This window comes from Pygoscelis adeliae, unplaced genomic scaffold (assembly GCF_000699105.1).
Source record: "Pygoscelis adeliae isolate BGI_AS28 unplaced genomic scaffold, ASM69910v1 Scaffold66, whole genome shotgun sequence".
NCBI lineage: Eukaryota > Metazoa > Chordata > Aves > Sphenisciformes > Spheniscidae > Pygoscelis > Pygoscelis adeliae.
This window is the reverse complement of record NW_008825167.1, coordinates 4624813-4641704: the sequence shown is the minus strand read 5'-3', so window position 1 is coordinate 4641704 and position 16892 is coordinate 4624813. Positions and strand designations below refer to the sequence as shown.

General features: G+C 38.1%; 1 protein-coding gene across 2 annotated transcripts in view; it reads right to left on the bottom strand.

The window, feature by feature from the left end:
* MAEA (macrophage erythroblast attacher) overlaps positions 1–16892 on the bottom strand; it is a 48121-nt gene that overhangs the window by 19970 nt on the left and 11259 nt on the right. For both annotated transcript variants that reach the window (XM_009328779.1, XM_009328780.1), the window contains one exon: positions 13233–13436. In XM_009328779.1, the coding sequence (XP_009327054.1) occupies positions 13233–13436 (204 nt within the window). The remainder of the gene's footprint in view (positions 1–13232; positions 13437–16892) is intronic.

The following is a 16892-nucleotide window of genomic DNA, read 5'->3' as shown; positions in this document are numbered from 1 at the left end:
GGAAAGAAATAGCTTTTGCATTTGATAAAAAGTAGTTAGAAGTCTTAATCATGCAGATTGATAGAAGAAAAATACTAAGATACGATTTGGCAATAAACCTTTAAAAAACCCACACATGCTCATGTCACCCAAGTTTTTTTTAACCTGATCATGCTTTCCTATCTTCCTTTTTTGGTGGTGCCTACTCTTGATGCTTCTCCATGGTGTATTTCATTAGCCAGGACAAAGGAAATAGAAGAACGGAATATCAGGGGATTATCTGGCTTATTAAAAACCAGCACAGCTCTTCTACACAGGCCAGTACTGGAGAACTACTTGTTTGCCACATCTTGTATGAATGGAAACCAGTTAACGGTGTTAGCAGTTGTAAGAAGTATCTCTTGTTCCAGTCTGAAAAAATCCCCATTAAGACCCCAATTCTGAATAGTTTTCTGAAGGTATTCTGCAATTCAGAGTTGCATAGGCTGTACACCATACAGAACATTGTTCTTCTCGGTTCCCAAAACAGCATTAAGATTTCATATGCTGTTACGAAGAGCCTCTCTTATATAATTTGTTTACATATAAAATTGAATGAATGTAAATATGCAATTTTAGAGAAATATTGCCACCGGTTTTGCAGGTGGAGAAAAAGCTGAAGCTAGAAATCTGTTGCCGCACACTCCCCCTCCCACTGACACAGCATTCAGCATCATGGCAAACATTTTCTGACTTGTATATAAATTAAAAAGCAATTCTCAAGCCTTTAATTACCATCTTTTGCAACACTATAAAGTCTTCCTTCATTTCACAATTTTAGTTTTCACATTGTAAAAGTGATTGCAATACTTTACTTCCAGTACTGCAGAAGTAGAGGAGAACCCTGCACTGCACACAGATTATTTCAGTATTGTTATCAAACCATAACTCTTAGCACAGACTTGCCAGCCTCCTATGCATCGCCACGATAATTTTGCCTAAATTACCTTGCCTTAACTTGCTTACAAATGCAGAATACCTGACGCCGGGTAGGAAGACTGGTTAACATCAAACTTCCATTTAGTTAGGCTTCTACAATTGTACTGAAAAATAGTTTCAAATAGCTCAAGGAGGAGAAAACTCTGTCCATAAGCATTGCTGACAATTATCCAAACACTAAAGAGGGGGGAACGCAGCACCAGCATTCTTCTTCCTTCTAGCACAAGCAAGGAAGCACCACCTAGATTTTATCATTTCTGCTTAAAAAACTATTGGACTAAAGCGGACTAACCTTGCCTTCTATTCAACAGTCACTAACGAGGTATCAGAAGGTAACTATTTAAGCACTGGATGGACTTTATCATAAAAGGACTATTTAACTCCATTACAATGGTTCAAACTTCAGAGAAAAACATTTATTATTAGAGAAAATGGCACATGAAGGCTGAAGACACTTAAGTGAAATCAGAGAGACTTATTTAAACAAAGAATACATCTATCCATCACCCTGTGCTCTGCCTGATTTACATATATATAGCTTTTAAAATATCACCGCTTCTTTTTAAGCTGCAAGTGCCTCCAGGGAGGGAGGTTACCAACCCTATGATTCTGCACAGAACTCCAATTATTAAGGTATAAAATACTATGAAGAATGAGGATTTCTTTATGATTATTATTACTACATACATACTCCTGGCCAACGTAAGAGCTATATCCCTGTATGGCATTTCCATTTTCTGAGATGGTTTCTTAGTAAGACCATCCCAAACACATATATGCACATCTCCTCCTTCGAACAGCTTTTGAAGACTCTGGTCAGTTTAAGCAGGACTTGACAAGGGTCGAATTCTCAGGGGATCTCACTCTTTGCCAGGTTTCTCTCCTTAGCAGTGTCCTGTTTTCAGGAGACTCCAGCACCTGCCCTTACTGGAGGGAGAGGCCTGCGGCAAACGCTTACTAGTTAGATACCAAAGAGTCAACGCTGGAAAGATCTGCTGCAAGTTTTCTCCACAGAGGGTGCAATTCAGAATAAAGCTTACATCAGCTATAGGACAAACCTTCAGCAAGCCAGGCTCCACCAGTTCTAGAAGTCATGGAATAACTGCTTTGTAATGAAAAATAATCACTACTTTAAACACTAGTTTCAGACATCAAAACTAAGAGAAAAAATGAAAACGGGCCCAGAATTTAATGAATTTACAGGGTTGTGCTACAGAAAGGAAGAAGTAGTGATTCACAAAAACACAGCGAAGGTTATTTTAAGAGTAATACCTGTGAAATAACGAGAAGATGGATACAAAGGTAGTAGGGTAATTTGTTTCTAACTGGTGGATATTTTAGCTTCACATGAGTTTGAAATTAAACACATGTATGTCTATTAAAAAGTTGTGAACCAAGTGATAATATGGCAACCACATATTGCTGTGTCGATGACCTTTAATTTAAGCCTGAAGTTTGTAACTTTAAGGTCCTGCACAGTTACGAGAATTCAGTAGTGAACTGGAAAAAAGCAGTAGTAGGTCCACATATTTACAGAAAATAAGTAAACACAAAAATAATGAATGCCTATCAAACTTGTTTGCCTTTATTCTTTGGTAGGAGCTGTGCAACTACTGATAATATGTTCAAGTATTTGCACAGGATTCTTTTATTCCAAAAGACCTCAAGCAAACTTTATTCACTTCACTACAAACTAACCGCACCTCAGTAGTCCAAGTAAGATATCAGAGTTCAACAACAGTAGCCTCACCCGAGAGTTTTGTTTCAGTCACATACTAGAAGTGACCTCTTCAAACATGGCAATTCAAGAGCGTCCCTGGGATGCCTTTAGAAAGCTCTGACTTTCTATTTAGACATCAGCACATATGCAGAAGCCTTCATCCAACTTTTTTTTTTAATAAAAGTGAAACATTTTTACATTGTAACTACACCTCAGGCAAATTAAAAATTTTCACTTAAATTACAATCATTCATTAGTTTCACAGTCATAAATAAGAGACAGCAATATGTAGATTAGTATGGGAATAGAGTTTCTGTTTTACAGCAGGTAAAAAATTTGAACTTCACTACAAATCATTTTTAAAGAGTCAGTAATGATTTTGTCTCTTTAATATAGAAGACAGTGTTTTGATTGGTCCATTCCCAAATGTAAAAACCAAACTCTTCAATACACAGTTTCAGATCTAAATATGTGGCTCTTTAAATTCACCAAGAAAACTGCTCATACATTTCAGCACCAGATACAGCAACTTTGCTTTTGATCTTATGTCAAAAATGGCTTAAAAAGAACAAAAGCATCATTTTGCTAGTAGCAATACAGCTTTTGCTCAAAATTTCTGTAGTGTTCATGTGAGGGTTTTAATTTATGTAACATATTTTAAGATTTGGAGCAGTCAGGTCAATAGCCATTCCTCTCCATCAGTCTCCACTCTGCACACGAGTTGAAGTACTTTCATTTTATGACATCTCCAGCCACAAGTCTGGAAAGCTGTCGGAAGGAATGCATGATAAAATCCCTTAGACGTCACATGAACATTTATGTAGTAAAATAAAATCAAGAATATTTCACACATGAAATGTGAATCTTCAACACAGCTCAAAACCACACAGAAACAAGTACTAAAACAAGCAGTACTTGGTATTTTCAAATCCCTTGTGAGCTATCCTCAAAACAAGATGATTTATCCAAAAAGAAAAGTTAGGCTTATGACAAGATTAAAAAAAATATATATGATTCAGGTGAAAAAAAAGGTAGCTTTTATAGAGGAGAAAGCTTCCTTGGTGGAAAAAAAACAACAGTCATAGAATAGGCTATTTGTTGTATAAAATAGGTAATTCATAATATCATAAGATGCTGTTCATGTATTTTTTTAAACAAGCAAATTGTTTATTTTTAATTGCTTACTAGCATCAATACGAAATTGAAAATAGGCCAGTATGCCTCAAGCTATCAGTGGCTTGTTGCCAAGAGTATGCACCGATGGCAGTTTTAATAAGATTGACTATCTATACATATTACATGCATAAGAGCACTACCTTCATATTAAAAAAGGCTTTGCTGATGCACTTTAGCATTCAGTAGTATGATAAGTATTCATTTAAGCTACTTGTATATGAAATACAATAAATACTTACTTAGACCACTCTAAAACAACAAGAAGCTGTGTTAAGTTTTCAATGACTACCCACATACTGACTACATATCCTCAACTTGCAACCTAACCTTCAATATAATCTAGGACACAGCTATAGAACTGAAATAGAAATGCAATAATGAACAGTTATGAAAAAAGGTCTAATTAGTCTTCTATATTAATATATTAGTTTGTTAAAGTTTCCTCTGTGATGAATACACAGCAAGTCCAGGGATCATCTAGATGCCATGATTATCATTGCCCAACTTGGGAAGAAGGCAGACGCAAGGAGCTACAAGGTAGACAACAGGACCACCTGGGGAAGAAGAAAGAGGTTAGCATATTTCCTCAGTAGGGAAACAGTGAAAAACATGTCAGTCAGCAGGAGGACTAGAACACACTACAGTAACACTGCCTAGTTGGAGACATGTACAGAAAGAAAAAGTGAGGGGCAGATGAAAAGTGGGACAGGGCAATAGGTTTTGATGGCAGTAACACTAAGAGAGACCTTCCCCCCCCCCAGTCAATTCCTCTGCCCCTATAAAAGGGGAGGAGTGAAAGGCTGCTGGTTACAAGAAAGATCCTTCAGAGTGGATACAGAGTATGGATAAACTGCATTGAGATCAAAGGGAAACACAAATTATTAAGAAAACAATGGCAGAGGTGGTGACAATACAGCAACATCACAGTTACTGAAGATCAGTTAAAATGAGGCACAAACTAAGAGGCCTCCTTACTCTCTGCTCATGAAATAATGTTGTCTGAAGTTCATTAAGCTACTATTAAGTGTTATAATGCTACACACATTAACAGGATTACAGAGAAAATAAACAGAGTAATTGATGGAATGTCCTGCTCAAAAGCCAGCTGCAGAGCTAGTTGTTAGAAAAAAGCAAAGACAGACAGCCAAACCACAGATTCATCAACAGAAGAGCCAGAGAAGTCTCTGTCTACAAACTAAACACAGTGTACAGTCAAGCTTTCACATGAGAGCATCTTCCATGACCTCTGTATAGCACAGACCTTTTAATTTTACCTGGCTATTTTTGAAAGACCCCAGTAACTTACATTGACTGATTATCTGTCAGAAGATTATTGTCTTTATCTAAAATTAGGAGATGCTGGTACTTCTTTTGGTAGTTGGTTCTAGTGATTAAATCATGTTCTAACCTTGTGTCTGATTTCAAACTTGAATTTTTCTGACTTCTGATTCCGTGTACTGTTTCTTCCCTAAGCCTTTCTGCACTAGATTATCAAGTTCCTTGGTATATGATCTTTGCTCTCATACCTAGCAAAAGCACCCACCCCCTTACGTTCTTCCAGTCATCTCCTTCCAGTTTTTCTAACTGCTTTCCTAAGGTGTGGTCACCAAAACTGTACATATTCTGGTACTGACTGCTCCAGAGCCAAATAAAGAGTAATGTTTCATCTGCCTACTTTTGCTCATGCACATAAGCCACTTTGGTAGAGCCTCACAGTTGCAGCTGGTACTTAGGTAAGTTATTAGCAAGCTGTTCTCCCAATGCATCCTCTACTCCTGCCTCAGCAATTTTTGTAGCTCAGCAAACGGCTGCACCTTATCCAGCAGTACATTATACCGCACTAAGCACAGTAATAAATGACTACGCTAGAGTAATGTGACAAAGCCTCTAGAGCTTAAGATGCATCATTGGGCAGGGAAAGAAAAAAGCCTCTGGTCTTAGCTCTACCTTGGCTGCTTTCTGTTGTTGCCTCTTCCAGTAGAGGAAACACAATTAATCCTTTGCCAGTTGAGCATGAGCAGCTTTTGTCCAAGCAGGATCAGTCTGTATTAGCAGCTACACACATTCACAAAAAGCGAACTCCTGCCATCTAGTATAGTAATAAGAGAAAGCGTTAACTGTAAAGTAGCATTTACACTTTGAAGGGATGTCTGGCAGGAAGAATGTACAATAAGAAAAATCTCAGAGGCATACCTGAAACCAAACCTCTTCTGTATCCAGGCAATCTACAGGTGATAACACCATTCTCCCTTTAGATAAAATTTCAATTCAAGAATCTTTCTTAAATCACTAGCCTTCCAGACTAAGTATTTTGTAATAAATTAGCTCTGTTACGATACACTATAGGTAACCCATTTTGTCTAAAAGGACTGAAAACACAGACATTCAACATCACAGCACACTTCATGTTGTTGGCTTTTGAAGTGTCAAATGATTTGTAATGAGAAAGTTTGTTATTCTGCATCAACCTTGACTATTTCACATTTACATAATTCTAATTCCCAAAGATGCTTGAGACAAACTGCAGATGTAAGGCTGTTCAGGAATTACAGCACTTTGAAATTCAGATGAACACACCCAGACATTCATTATACCAATCTAGTGAAAGTTGCCATGCCTACGCTACAAACAGCCAAAACACATTTAAAAGATTTTTCTGAGTTGCTCGTCTATAGCCTGGTACTGTAAGGTAACTCAAAACAGCACAAGTTAACATCCCAGCACCTTTAAATAAACCATGCCAGTTTAGGACCTCCTTCACATGTAGCTTTCTCAAACATCTCTAGTGTGGGAACAGCAAATCATAGGAGAGGGACACAAATAGCTCCAGCCAAAAGACACATTTTGCCATTCAGCCCACATTTAGAAAGTCACCTTGTCTATGTTCTGCGTGACAGTGAAGCAAAGAATACATTCAAGCATTACGCTGAATATTATTTACCTATTTAAAACTGAAGTGTTATGAATATAAAACTTGTTTTGATGAATTAATTTAATATGTATTTGTGTGTTCGCCTAAAGCCATTCTTGGACTATGTGTCTTAGCAAGGAAGATTTCTAAGGGTACACTGGTAAGATTGTTGAGAAGTACTTATTCAGCTTTTAACTTTAAGATCATATGGCTTCCTTCACTCAAACTTAAGTTTTTCTAAACATACATATGAATTTCTTACTGAAGCAATCACATATTACTGACATCCATCCTGCTCAAATATTAGAAGTTTACTGATCCAATACTCTTGAACTGTATTATGTAGCTTATTTGTTATGACTATTTTAGATTTAAGTCTAGATTTAAGTTTCACTCTTAGTTTTGGGTTTGGTTTTTTTTTTTTTAAGTTTCCTAGATTTAAGTTTTACTCTAGACTTAAGTTTTCACTCCTACTTCACCCTAACCATGTAAGTTAAACAGCTAACCGTTTCAGGCTTTTGGGGAGAAGACTGGTGGAATACAGCTGTATCAAACAAAGCACATGCTTATTTCTTCCATGCGTATATACTACTGTCAGTCTGCTACGGTGATAGTCAATTAATTCACAAAGTGGAATGCAGCTCTAGCAGTGTTAAAAGACTCAGTGGAGCACAGATCAGTCTCCAGAAACACGGAAGAGATATCTTACCTGCACATTCCTCCTGATGTGCAGATCTGCCTGCAGTTGTGGACATATACTGACCACAGAATGCCTTTATCCTGCACGTCCCTCAGAGCAAGAACACCAGCTACACAGGCATAAGAAACTTTCAGTCCAGTGGGACAGGCAAAGACAATCAGCTTCTCAAACATGGAACCTTCCTTAAAAATCCAAGCAGCTATGGGTTCAATACCATCTGCTCTCCTCTGTCAACAACCAGGAGGTGAGCTTCAGACAGACCTTAGCAAACCTAAGCCTATCACATTGTGATTAGAACAGTACTCTTGGTGAGCAGCTTTTGTTCACTTTTTGAGTTAAGACTTACTACTGCTCCTGTTTGTGATGCTCAAATGTGCACGTCATTTTCCACCTCCCATTTTTTGAGAGTCATCAAGTAGGAACAGTTATTCAGGGAAAGGATGACTTCAAAAGTGGTAGCTTCAGTAAGATTTTGCCCCGTAAGAGACAAAGAAATCATTCAGCAGTCTTCTACTGAGGTCTCAGCTGAAGGATCCATTTCACAGCGTTGAGGAACACTTTTATAAAGCAAGGAAAGAATCTTTAACTTTGGGGTTGAAAAAAGGAACAACGATGTAGAATAGTATGAAGAAGAGATCAGGTACTTGGTTAAAAGCCATGCAGCTTGACTTGAAGAATTCAAGTTTCTCTTATTCCAAAGGGCATCAAATAAGATTTCATGACTTTCCATAACAAAATTAAGACGACAGAACACACCTGAGTTTGTTGCAGCTATCTTTCCAAATACTTAGTTAGGCTAATCCATTCAAAACAGTTTCCAAATTCTGAAAACTGAAGCTGCATTTATGCAGTAGAAAAGAGGAAGAACTGGACCAAGTTGGAGAGAAGGGAGAATGGAGGATAATCAGCTTTTTCAGGTGACTACTATTCCTTTCATTTATACTATTCAAAATTTATTTTTTAAAAATATATTTACTATACCAGTTTGAAAGATAATGAAGTATTTTCAGAATGGCTTTGCAATATCTGCCCTGTATTGATATTCTCCAGGGAATAACCGTTACCACAGATTTAGAAATTCTGCTCAAGAAGGAAACCCTTGTCAAAAACCGAAGATTTGAACTCCCACTTCAAGAAAACTTATCTTTTTAGGACTGCTGTCAACTGGTTTAATACTGCTTGAAGTGTCAAGAAGCCCTTCTAATACAGGTCAATGTTTACAATGGTCACATGTCTAGACAAAACTTTTGAATTCAATGGAATATTCAATTTTTTCCCATCAATTTTCAAAAGCAAAAAGCACACTGTGGTATTAATGCAAATGGCTAGTTAAGTATCTTTGAAGGTTGATGCGCCTACTTAATTACTGATCTAAGAACATTAATTTGCAAAACTTTGATTGGCATGCATAATCCATGATGCAAGGTCAAGTTAACCAGTTTTAAGCTATTTAAGAGTTGTTTCACCTCAAGCGTTCTCTTACACCTGCAACCTTACAGTGCCACTGCCCACCCTCCCTGGGGGTGTGGTAGTTGTTCTGTCCCTCAGTGGTTTATAGATTTACTAAATCATTTGCTCCCTGCCCTAACACACAGACACTTGGTTTAAATTTATGCTATTCCTCACAGAAAAAACACTGCCACTTGTACAATTTTTGTACAGTGTGGACATTAAGGCAAGGACACATATTCTTTTACTAAAATAAACTAAGCAAAGAGAGAATTTACAGCATATGATAAGAGACTGGCAGCTTCAGAATCTGGGTTTGTTTTCAATCATATAGGCAAAAAAATCACTATAGCTATTACATAATTAAGCAAAGGACATAAGGACACTTTAAATGTTTTTTTTTCTTCCTAGCCTATTAAAAAGGGGCTAGAAAAAGCATGAAATTTAAAAAACCTCACCCCTAATAACAGCAAACAGAGCACTACATACCTAACCTGATTATAAAACTTATCTACAAACAGCAACCAACTTCCTGCTGGAACACCACATTTCCAAAACTAGATTTGCCTAATGGCAGAGAAATGAGATAGCATTTAATGTAGCAGAACATAGAATAGCAAAGTTTAAGTTAACAGACAACACTGCCAGCTAGCTGAATATATGAATCAGCAGATGAAAATATGCATTTTTATATTGGTGTTGCACTCCAAGGTCATAATAGAGTCAAAATAAGATCATTATTAAGTGTAACAAGCTGATACTGATGAGCTTCATTTGTATGCAATAACAAAAACTTAACATCTAGTTTATATCTTCAACCCAAACTGTTTTTCACATCATTAGCGAGCCAGAAGACATCAAGAAAAAAGTCCACAATAGAATCCCCTCCACCCCGTATTTACTTTGGCACAAATGTGACATTTCTGTCCTTGACTGTCAGCTCTTACTTTAATATTACTCACATTTTGGTTTACTTTCCCAAGCAGCATGACTTTTCTTTAAAGACATATCACACACATTACATGTTTGTAGTTTGTTTCTTATATTGCCATATAACATTATGCTTTATATGCACCACATGCCATAAGTTATTCCTAACTTGAGCTAGTTCATAACTCTGATATTTAAACTTCCCTATAATTTTTCACATCCAGCATTTCTTTTCATAGCTGTTTGCTTCCTAGTTTATAACCGTGGCTTTTAAGCACTTATCTTCTATGACAAGAATTCAAGAATAGCATTCCTATGAAGGTAGTCAATTTAGAAAGCAGACTAGAATTTGTCACAGCCCATCAATAACTACTAGAATTGGACACTATGGTGCATAGTCAATCTTTGAGCAAACTGTCTGCTGTGTGTTACTGACAAACATATGAATGATTTAATGGTTTGCTTTTGGTCACTGAAACAGCATGCTTTCTAAACTGTTTCCACCCATGAAGTACCTCAGCAGCTCTGCAGGTCTCTTAACATTCAGAAGCCACGCAAGAAACTTCAAACAAGCAGGCTGAGACATGCTCCCAAGACTGGTCTAACAGCTACTGAAAGATGCTTAACCTCGGATCCACAAGCTGCAACTGAAACGGAAAGAGCTGTTTCCTTCAGCCTTTTCAAATAGCGGCAAAGGGCACTTTTAGCCAGTTGGCCTGCAATCACAGAAACAGAATCACAGAACGGTTGAGACTGGGACCTCTGGAGGTTGTGTAGTCCCCTTGCTCAAAGCGGGGTCATCTACAATAGGTTACTTAGGACCTTCCCCAGTCCAATCTGGGTTTGAATATCTCCAAGTACAGGGAGACTCCACACCCCAGTGTGTCTGCTGAGGAGTCCAGAACTAGATGTAGCACTTCAGATGGGTCTAACCAGTGTTGAGTAGAGGGGCTGGATCACCACCCTTTTCTGCTGGTGATGCTCATCCCAATGTAACCCAGAGTGCTGTTGAGTCCTCTTCGCTACAAGATCGCATTGCTGGGTCATGCTCCACTTGTCCACCAGCCTGAGGTGAGGCTGGTGGACAAGTTGAGCATGACCCCCCGCTTTTTTCAGGTTCCTACTTAGGGTATAGTGCCTACCCAGTGGTAACAATATTGTCTTGATGCATCAAAAAAAAAAATCAGGTAATAGACATGACCAGGTTCACTATACAGTAATGTGCTTCTGAAGCCTGCAGTGGTGGAGACATTTATCAAAATTACAGCTGAGACTGCAGTAAACAGAAAGATTACTTCGGATGAGAGAAAAATACCATGATGTTTTGTAATCTCTACCACAAAGTCACATTATTAAGCATTAGAGAATGTTTCAATGCTCATATCCTTCAGCAAGAGAAGAACAAAAAGAAGGAGAAGTTGTCTTACTAAACCAGCAAAAACACAAATTCTGTATAATGATCAAGTCTCAGTATCTCACCATTATAAAAGCTGTTCACAATGAGTATCACCATACAGTAAGAAATACCAAGTACAACTGACTGAAGGAAGCCTATCCTCATTTAGCCGAAATGTAAACTTTCATGTTGAGTAAAATGCATAATTTTAGCAAACTAGAAATATGGCCTCCGTGCATTCAACATATGCAACTAAGTTCTGTGTTATTCAAGTTACTTTGATGTTATGCAAATAAAAATACTTAGCCTTGAAGGCAGAAGTTAAGTAAGCTTACTTAAAGCTTTTTTTTTTTTTAAACACAAAAGCTTCTATTCAGCAAACAGAATGAAAAGCTTTAAGGCTTCACAAGTGCAACGCTTTATACCACACGGTCTTGCAGTGTATCATGATGGACTTCCACGCTCATGTCTAAACCAAAGCTGAGCATTACTTAATCAGGCACAATAGAACTTGCTATGAAAGTGAAAATATTTCCATAGTGCTTTTGCAGCAGACCTAGTAGGTACGGTAACACGATGATTCAGCACAAGATGAGCTCCTGCTCAAAACAGAGGGAACATCTACCAGAAGTGGGAGAGCTGCTGACCATTCAGCTGCAATTATCCCAGAATAATCGTATTGGTTTTTTTGATTCACATGCATGGGCTATCTTTAGTGAGGCATAGCAGCCTCTTCAGTGAATTTCTTCAGGACTATTTCCTATTAATAGTTTGTAACCCACTTCTTCCCCTCTCCCTTCCATTCAACCTCTACTTGCTGTTTCCTTTTTGGTGTTTACTGAAGTCCCTGCTGGTTGAACAGGATCAGACTGGTAAAGCAGCCAAGGAGTAACAGAAACATGTGACAGATATGCTCGTTGTACAAGACAGAACCAGTACAAATGACACAATTTGACACCAGTAACACGATGTCTTCCCCTCAACTAGCTCAGAGATGTGTTCAACTATGTCACCTAAGATAGGCAAAGTACGTAAGTCACATAATACAACTAAACTCTCAGTATCTTTATAGGAAAAAGATTTTAACTGAGAGAGTGGCATACCTTCTGGAATCAGGAATATCAAAAGAACTTAAAATTCAAGAATCACTGAGGATCAAATAGCAAATGCTACCTAAAATTATCAAAACATGATTTCTCTACATAAACAGGAAATTCTTGAAGAATCAGTTTTAATGTCCTTGTGGCTGTCAGAGGACCACAGTGTGGATTCATTGCTCTGCATAAAGAAGCTACAACAAGGTGCAAAAATTCCAAACATTTCATAAGAGCGAGAAGGAAAGCAAAACCAACTAGATAACCAGTGAAAAGGAAAGTGGCAACCGCAGAATTGTAGATGGTGAAATATGCAAAACAGCAAAAAGTTTCTATGGACCATGCGAGATATACTGGCTACTAAAAACCCAAGTTGTATCAAGATTTATTTTCCAGACTATAAGCCAGCTTTCCTCTTGATGCATTAAACAGTAGGATGGTACAATAAAACAGTTGTTCCTGCAATCAGCATATGCTATTCTGCTCAGTCTGGTCACCTACGCATATCATCTAAGTGTGGCTAGACAGATGGGAAGCTCCACCAACTGCTTAATCAGCAGCCTAAAGGCCTCTAACAAGAAATTCTGTATGACATTTGAGAATTATTTTAAGTTTTAATAGGGCAAGGTGTTTATCTAAAGCATTTAATTTGTGACTAAAAGTTATGTCTTCAATTTTGACTTGCCTTCAATTTTGACTTATTTAATACATTAAAATACAATTTATTGTCAAGTAAGCAGATCAAACTCAGGCCTAAAAAGATTAACAGATAAACACTAGTATTAAAGGCATGCTAATACATAAAAATAGCTGCTACAGGGCTAAAGCAGCTTGTTCTTATTTGCCAGCTTCCTCTTTACTACCATTTTGTTAATAAGTTAGTGCACATTGCTACCAACCTCAATACCACTTTGTCTTGCTAGTTTTACAGCTGTATTGTAGTAGCCACAGCGTAAAAGATGTTCCACCATCATACGATCCATACGTTTCTTCTTCCACATGTTTGCAGCAGCTGGCTGGTCACTACTATGCTCTTTCAGATGTTCAATCCTACGTTTGCAGAGTTTCGCACTTTCATCTTCAGCCTGGATTGATTCAACTGCCTAAAAAGTAAAAATTAACAGGAACAAATAAGACCTATATATTTTCAATTTGCTTTTAAAGCAAAATACAGTAAGAATTGTTTGTAAGCATTCTTTACATGTTATACAGTTAACTCCCAACAGCATTTCTTCCATTTAGAAAGACATTTCCTACGGCAGTGCATAAGTTTCAGCGTGGCTGGTCCAGTTCTGAGATATTCTTGCATATAAATAAGTTTTTACATAACATTTAAACATTATGAGCATTTTTCTGCCTAATGAGCAGTTAGTCTGAAAACAGCAATGTATCAACTACAGCAGCAGTTGCTGTAACAGTCCGCAGAGAGCTTTGTGAAGGTTTGCAGTCATCTGGTCCAAACAGTTGAAAATAATGAATTCCCACCCCTAACCTATGCATGGCTTCTTCCTCAAGCAGCTGTCCTACTGAATTAGTTCTACTGAGGAGTGATGCAGAGTAAACCCACATTACTTCTAATACACTGGAGCCTTTTTAATCAGTCATGCAATAATGAAAATTACGTAAACATTTGGCCTCTTGGCACCTTTAATTCAAGGATCTTAGAGTAGTTTTTCAAAAATTATCAGCTTTGTTAAAGTGGTATTATTTTACTTACCTCTGCTACTCTGGAAACATGGACCTACTGTTAGGACCCTTACTTAAGAAAATAAATTTGTCCAGAGGAAGCAGAATGACTTTTTTTAAACCGACATACTGGCATGCCAAGTGCAACCCCCCAGCCCCCCAAATATCTCAATGACTTTTTTTTTTTAATTAAAAAACAAACACTCAGGTCGTACTTATTTTCTTTCAACCTTAAAGTTATATGGCTGATTAGTTATACTGCTAATTTTACCAGGCAATTTTATTACAAACATATCGTAATTCAAAGCTAGCTGACTCAGTATACAGCACGTGACAGTTGTGGGTCATGCCAGGCTACAGAACACAAGAAAACTTGCTGTACTTTTATATGACTGCTCAGGTAAAAGCAAACCAGAAGACTATGGAGGCTTAGTACCTTTCCCATCTGCGATATATCACTAGTGATGCAGTTTTAGGTTGGGTTGCCTTACTTGTGGTGACTTTAAACTCACTGGCTTGTGTTTGAAGAACTGCACAGCTATGGCAACAGGAAGGTCCATGCAGGTTTGCCAGCCAAGCACAGACCAAATAACCTGGGTGTGTTTTGGCAGCCCACTTTGCACTCCATGCTGGCACGGCTACCTTCCCAGTACTCAAGGTATTCGGGCTACAGTATCATCCTTGAGTAACAGCTCCAGCTCTGGAAGCACAGGTTGGTCCTAACTGCTTTTACTATGTATGCTCGTTTACAGACTTCTTCTGGAAGGATCAATACTTGAAAAGCAAAGTGAAATAAATGAAAACTTGTGCAAGAAAAAGCCTACCAAGCATTTGCCCCAATTAAGCCTGGCTCTGATCTGGCCCTTGAAATAAAATTCAAGTATCTAAAAACTCTAGTCACTATACAAGATAGATGTTTACATGAATTTTAGTAATATAGCCTGAGTTCTTTTTATTACTGAACTCTGCCTTACTTCTATTACTGAATTTAGCTTTATTTTGTAACATATGGTTTGGAAATCAGTATTTTGTTTAAGTTATAAACCAAGTCTTTTCCTATTCAGCAAGCAAACGCTAATTCAAGCCAAGACTCACTTGTTAGATGTCTGCAGTATTATCAGATGTAAAGGCAGCCCTGAGAATTATTCTGAATACCACTAGGAGAATTCAAGGCAGCCAGGTACAAAGGTTGAGCCCCTTCTCATATCAAAGGGGTCTCCTTATATGGTTTTGTATCAGGACTTAGACAGCTCTTGCTGTTTTTTTGATCCTTCTAGTGCATTCAGAAAGGCTACAGATCCTTTTCAAAACCCTCTGAAGCAAGTCTATCTGGACTTGCCCTGCTGGACATTAATAGAACTTGAGGGAACAAGCATATTAAATAGCATACAAAAGGGAAAACAATAGCCTAGGCTTCCCCAGGATCATTCTCAGAACCCAAGAAGCCTACTGTGTTGAAAAGCTCTTTAAGAGTGAGTAAGGTGTTAAATAAAGGAACCATCTAATTCTATTATGGCCATCTCAGCAGTTCATCAGATCCTTGTCTAAACACAGGAGGAAACAGAGATCCCACATAGGTCCAAAGGCCCTAATGAAAACAATCATTTTGCTCGGGGCAGAGATTACAGGGAAGACAGCTGGAGTTGAGAGTTTGGAGCAGAAACAAGACATTTGTATTTCAGAAGACTTTTACTGTTAAACACATTTTTTTGCCTTTTGTTCTTTCTGAGCAGCTCTAAGATTCCCCACAGTCTTTCAGGCAGTCAAAAACAAATGAGCAGTTACACTAAAATGGAGCCTTGCACCCAAAACATACAGCACTGCCTTCAGACACACCCCCGCAGTCAGCAAAGATTTAACAAGTAAATAACTTACTCCTCCACATCATTACTACACACCTACAAGCAAAATCTAACACCTCTTTCAGAAATAGCAGTAATTTCTTTCTGTAAAACAGAAGCGAAGAAAATGTATCCTTTAAGACCTCTTTAAGTCTCACAAACCAAAGATGAAAACAGCAATTAGATTTATGAAGTCTTTTGCAGATCAGCTTTTCAACACCTAGCTAACCTGTTCAAGCAGAAAACCCCAAATCAACATACATGACAGTGTTATTTTCATGTTACGAACCTCCAAGGTATTTTGACGCTTCACTTAATGTAGTCTCAAGATTTATATCTGTTGGTTATTTCATTTAAGTTTTAATGAAATGACTCTGCTACCATTTCTTTTGTCTGTTTATTTTTTGAGAAGCACTGCTCTAAAGCCAGGCAACAGAGCTATTTTCATTTTTCTGCAAGATTTGTTTCAAGTAAGTGTTCTGATGAGTCTCAGGATGAGTAATATTCCCATCCAAAATAAGGATGGCTTATACTATATAGTTTATGTTTTTAACTCATTCTTCTTAGAAAGATGTGAGTCATAGAATCATTAAGGTTGGAAAAGACCTCTAAGATCATTGAGTCCAACCATCGATCCAACACCACCATGTCCACTAAACCATGCCCCTAAGCGCCTCATCTACCCGTCTTTTAAATACTTCCAGGGACAGGGACTCAACCACTTCCCTGGGCAGCCTGTTCCAATGTTTAACCACTCTTTCAGCAAAGAAATTTTTCCTCACGTCCAATCCAAACCTCCCCTGGCACAACTTGAGGCCACTTCCCCTCATCCTATCATTGTTACTTGGGAGAAGAGATCGACACCCACCTCGCTACAACCTCCTTTCAGGGAGTTGTAGAGAGCAATGAGGTCCCCCCTCAGCCTCCTCTTCTCCAGGCTAAACAACCCCAGTTCCCTCAGCCACTCCTCCTAAGACTTGTTCTCCAGACCCCTCACCAGCCTCGTTGCCCTTCTCTGGACACGCGTCAGCA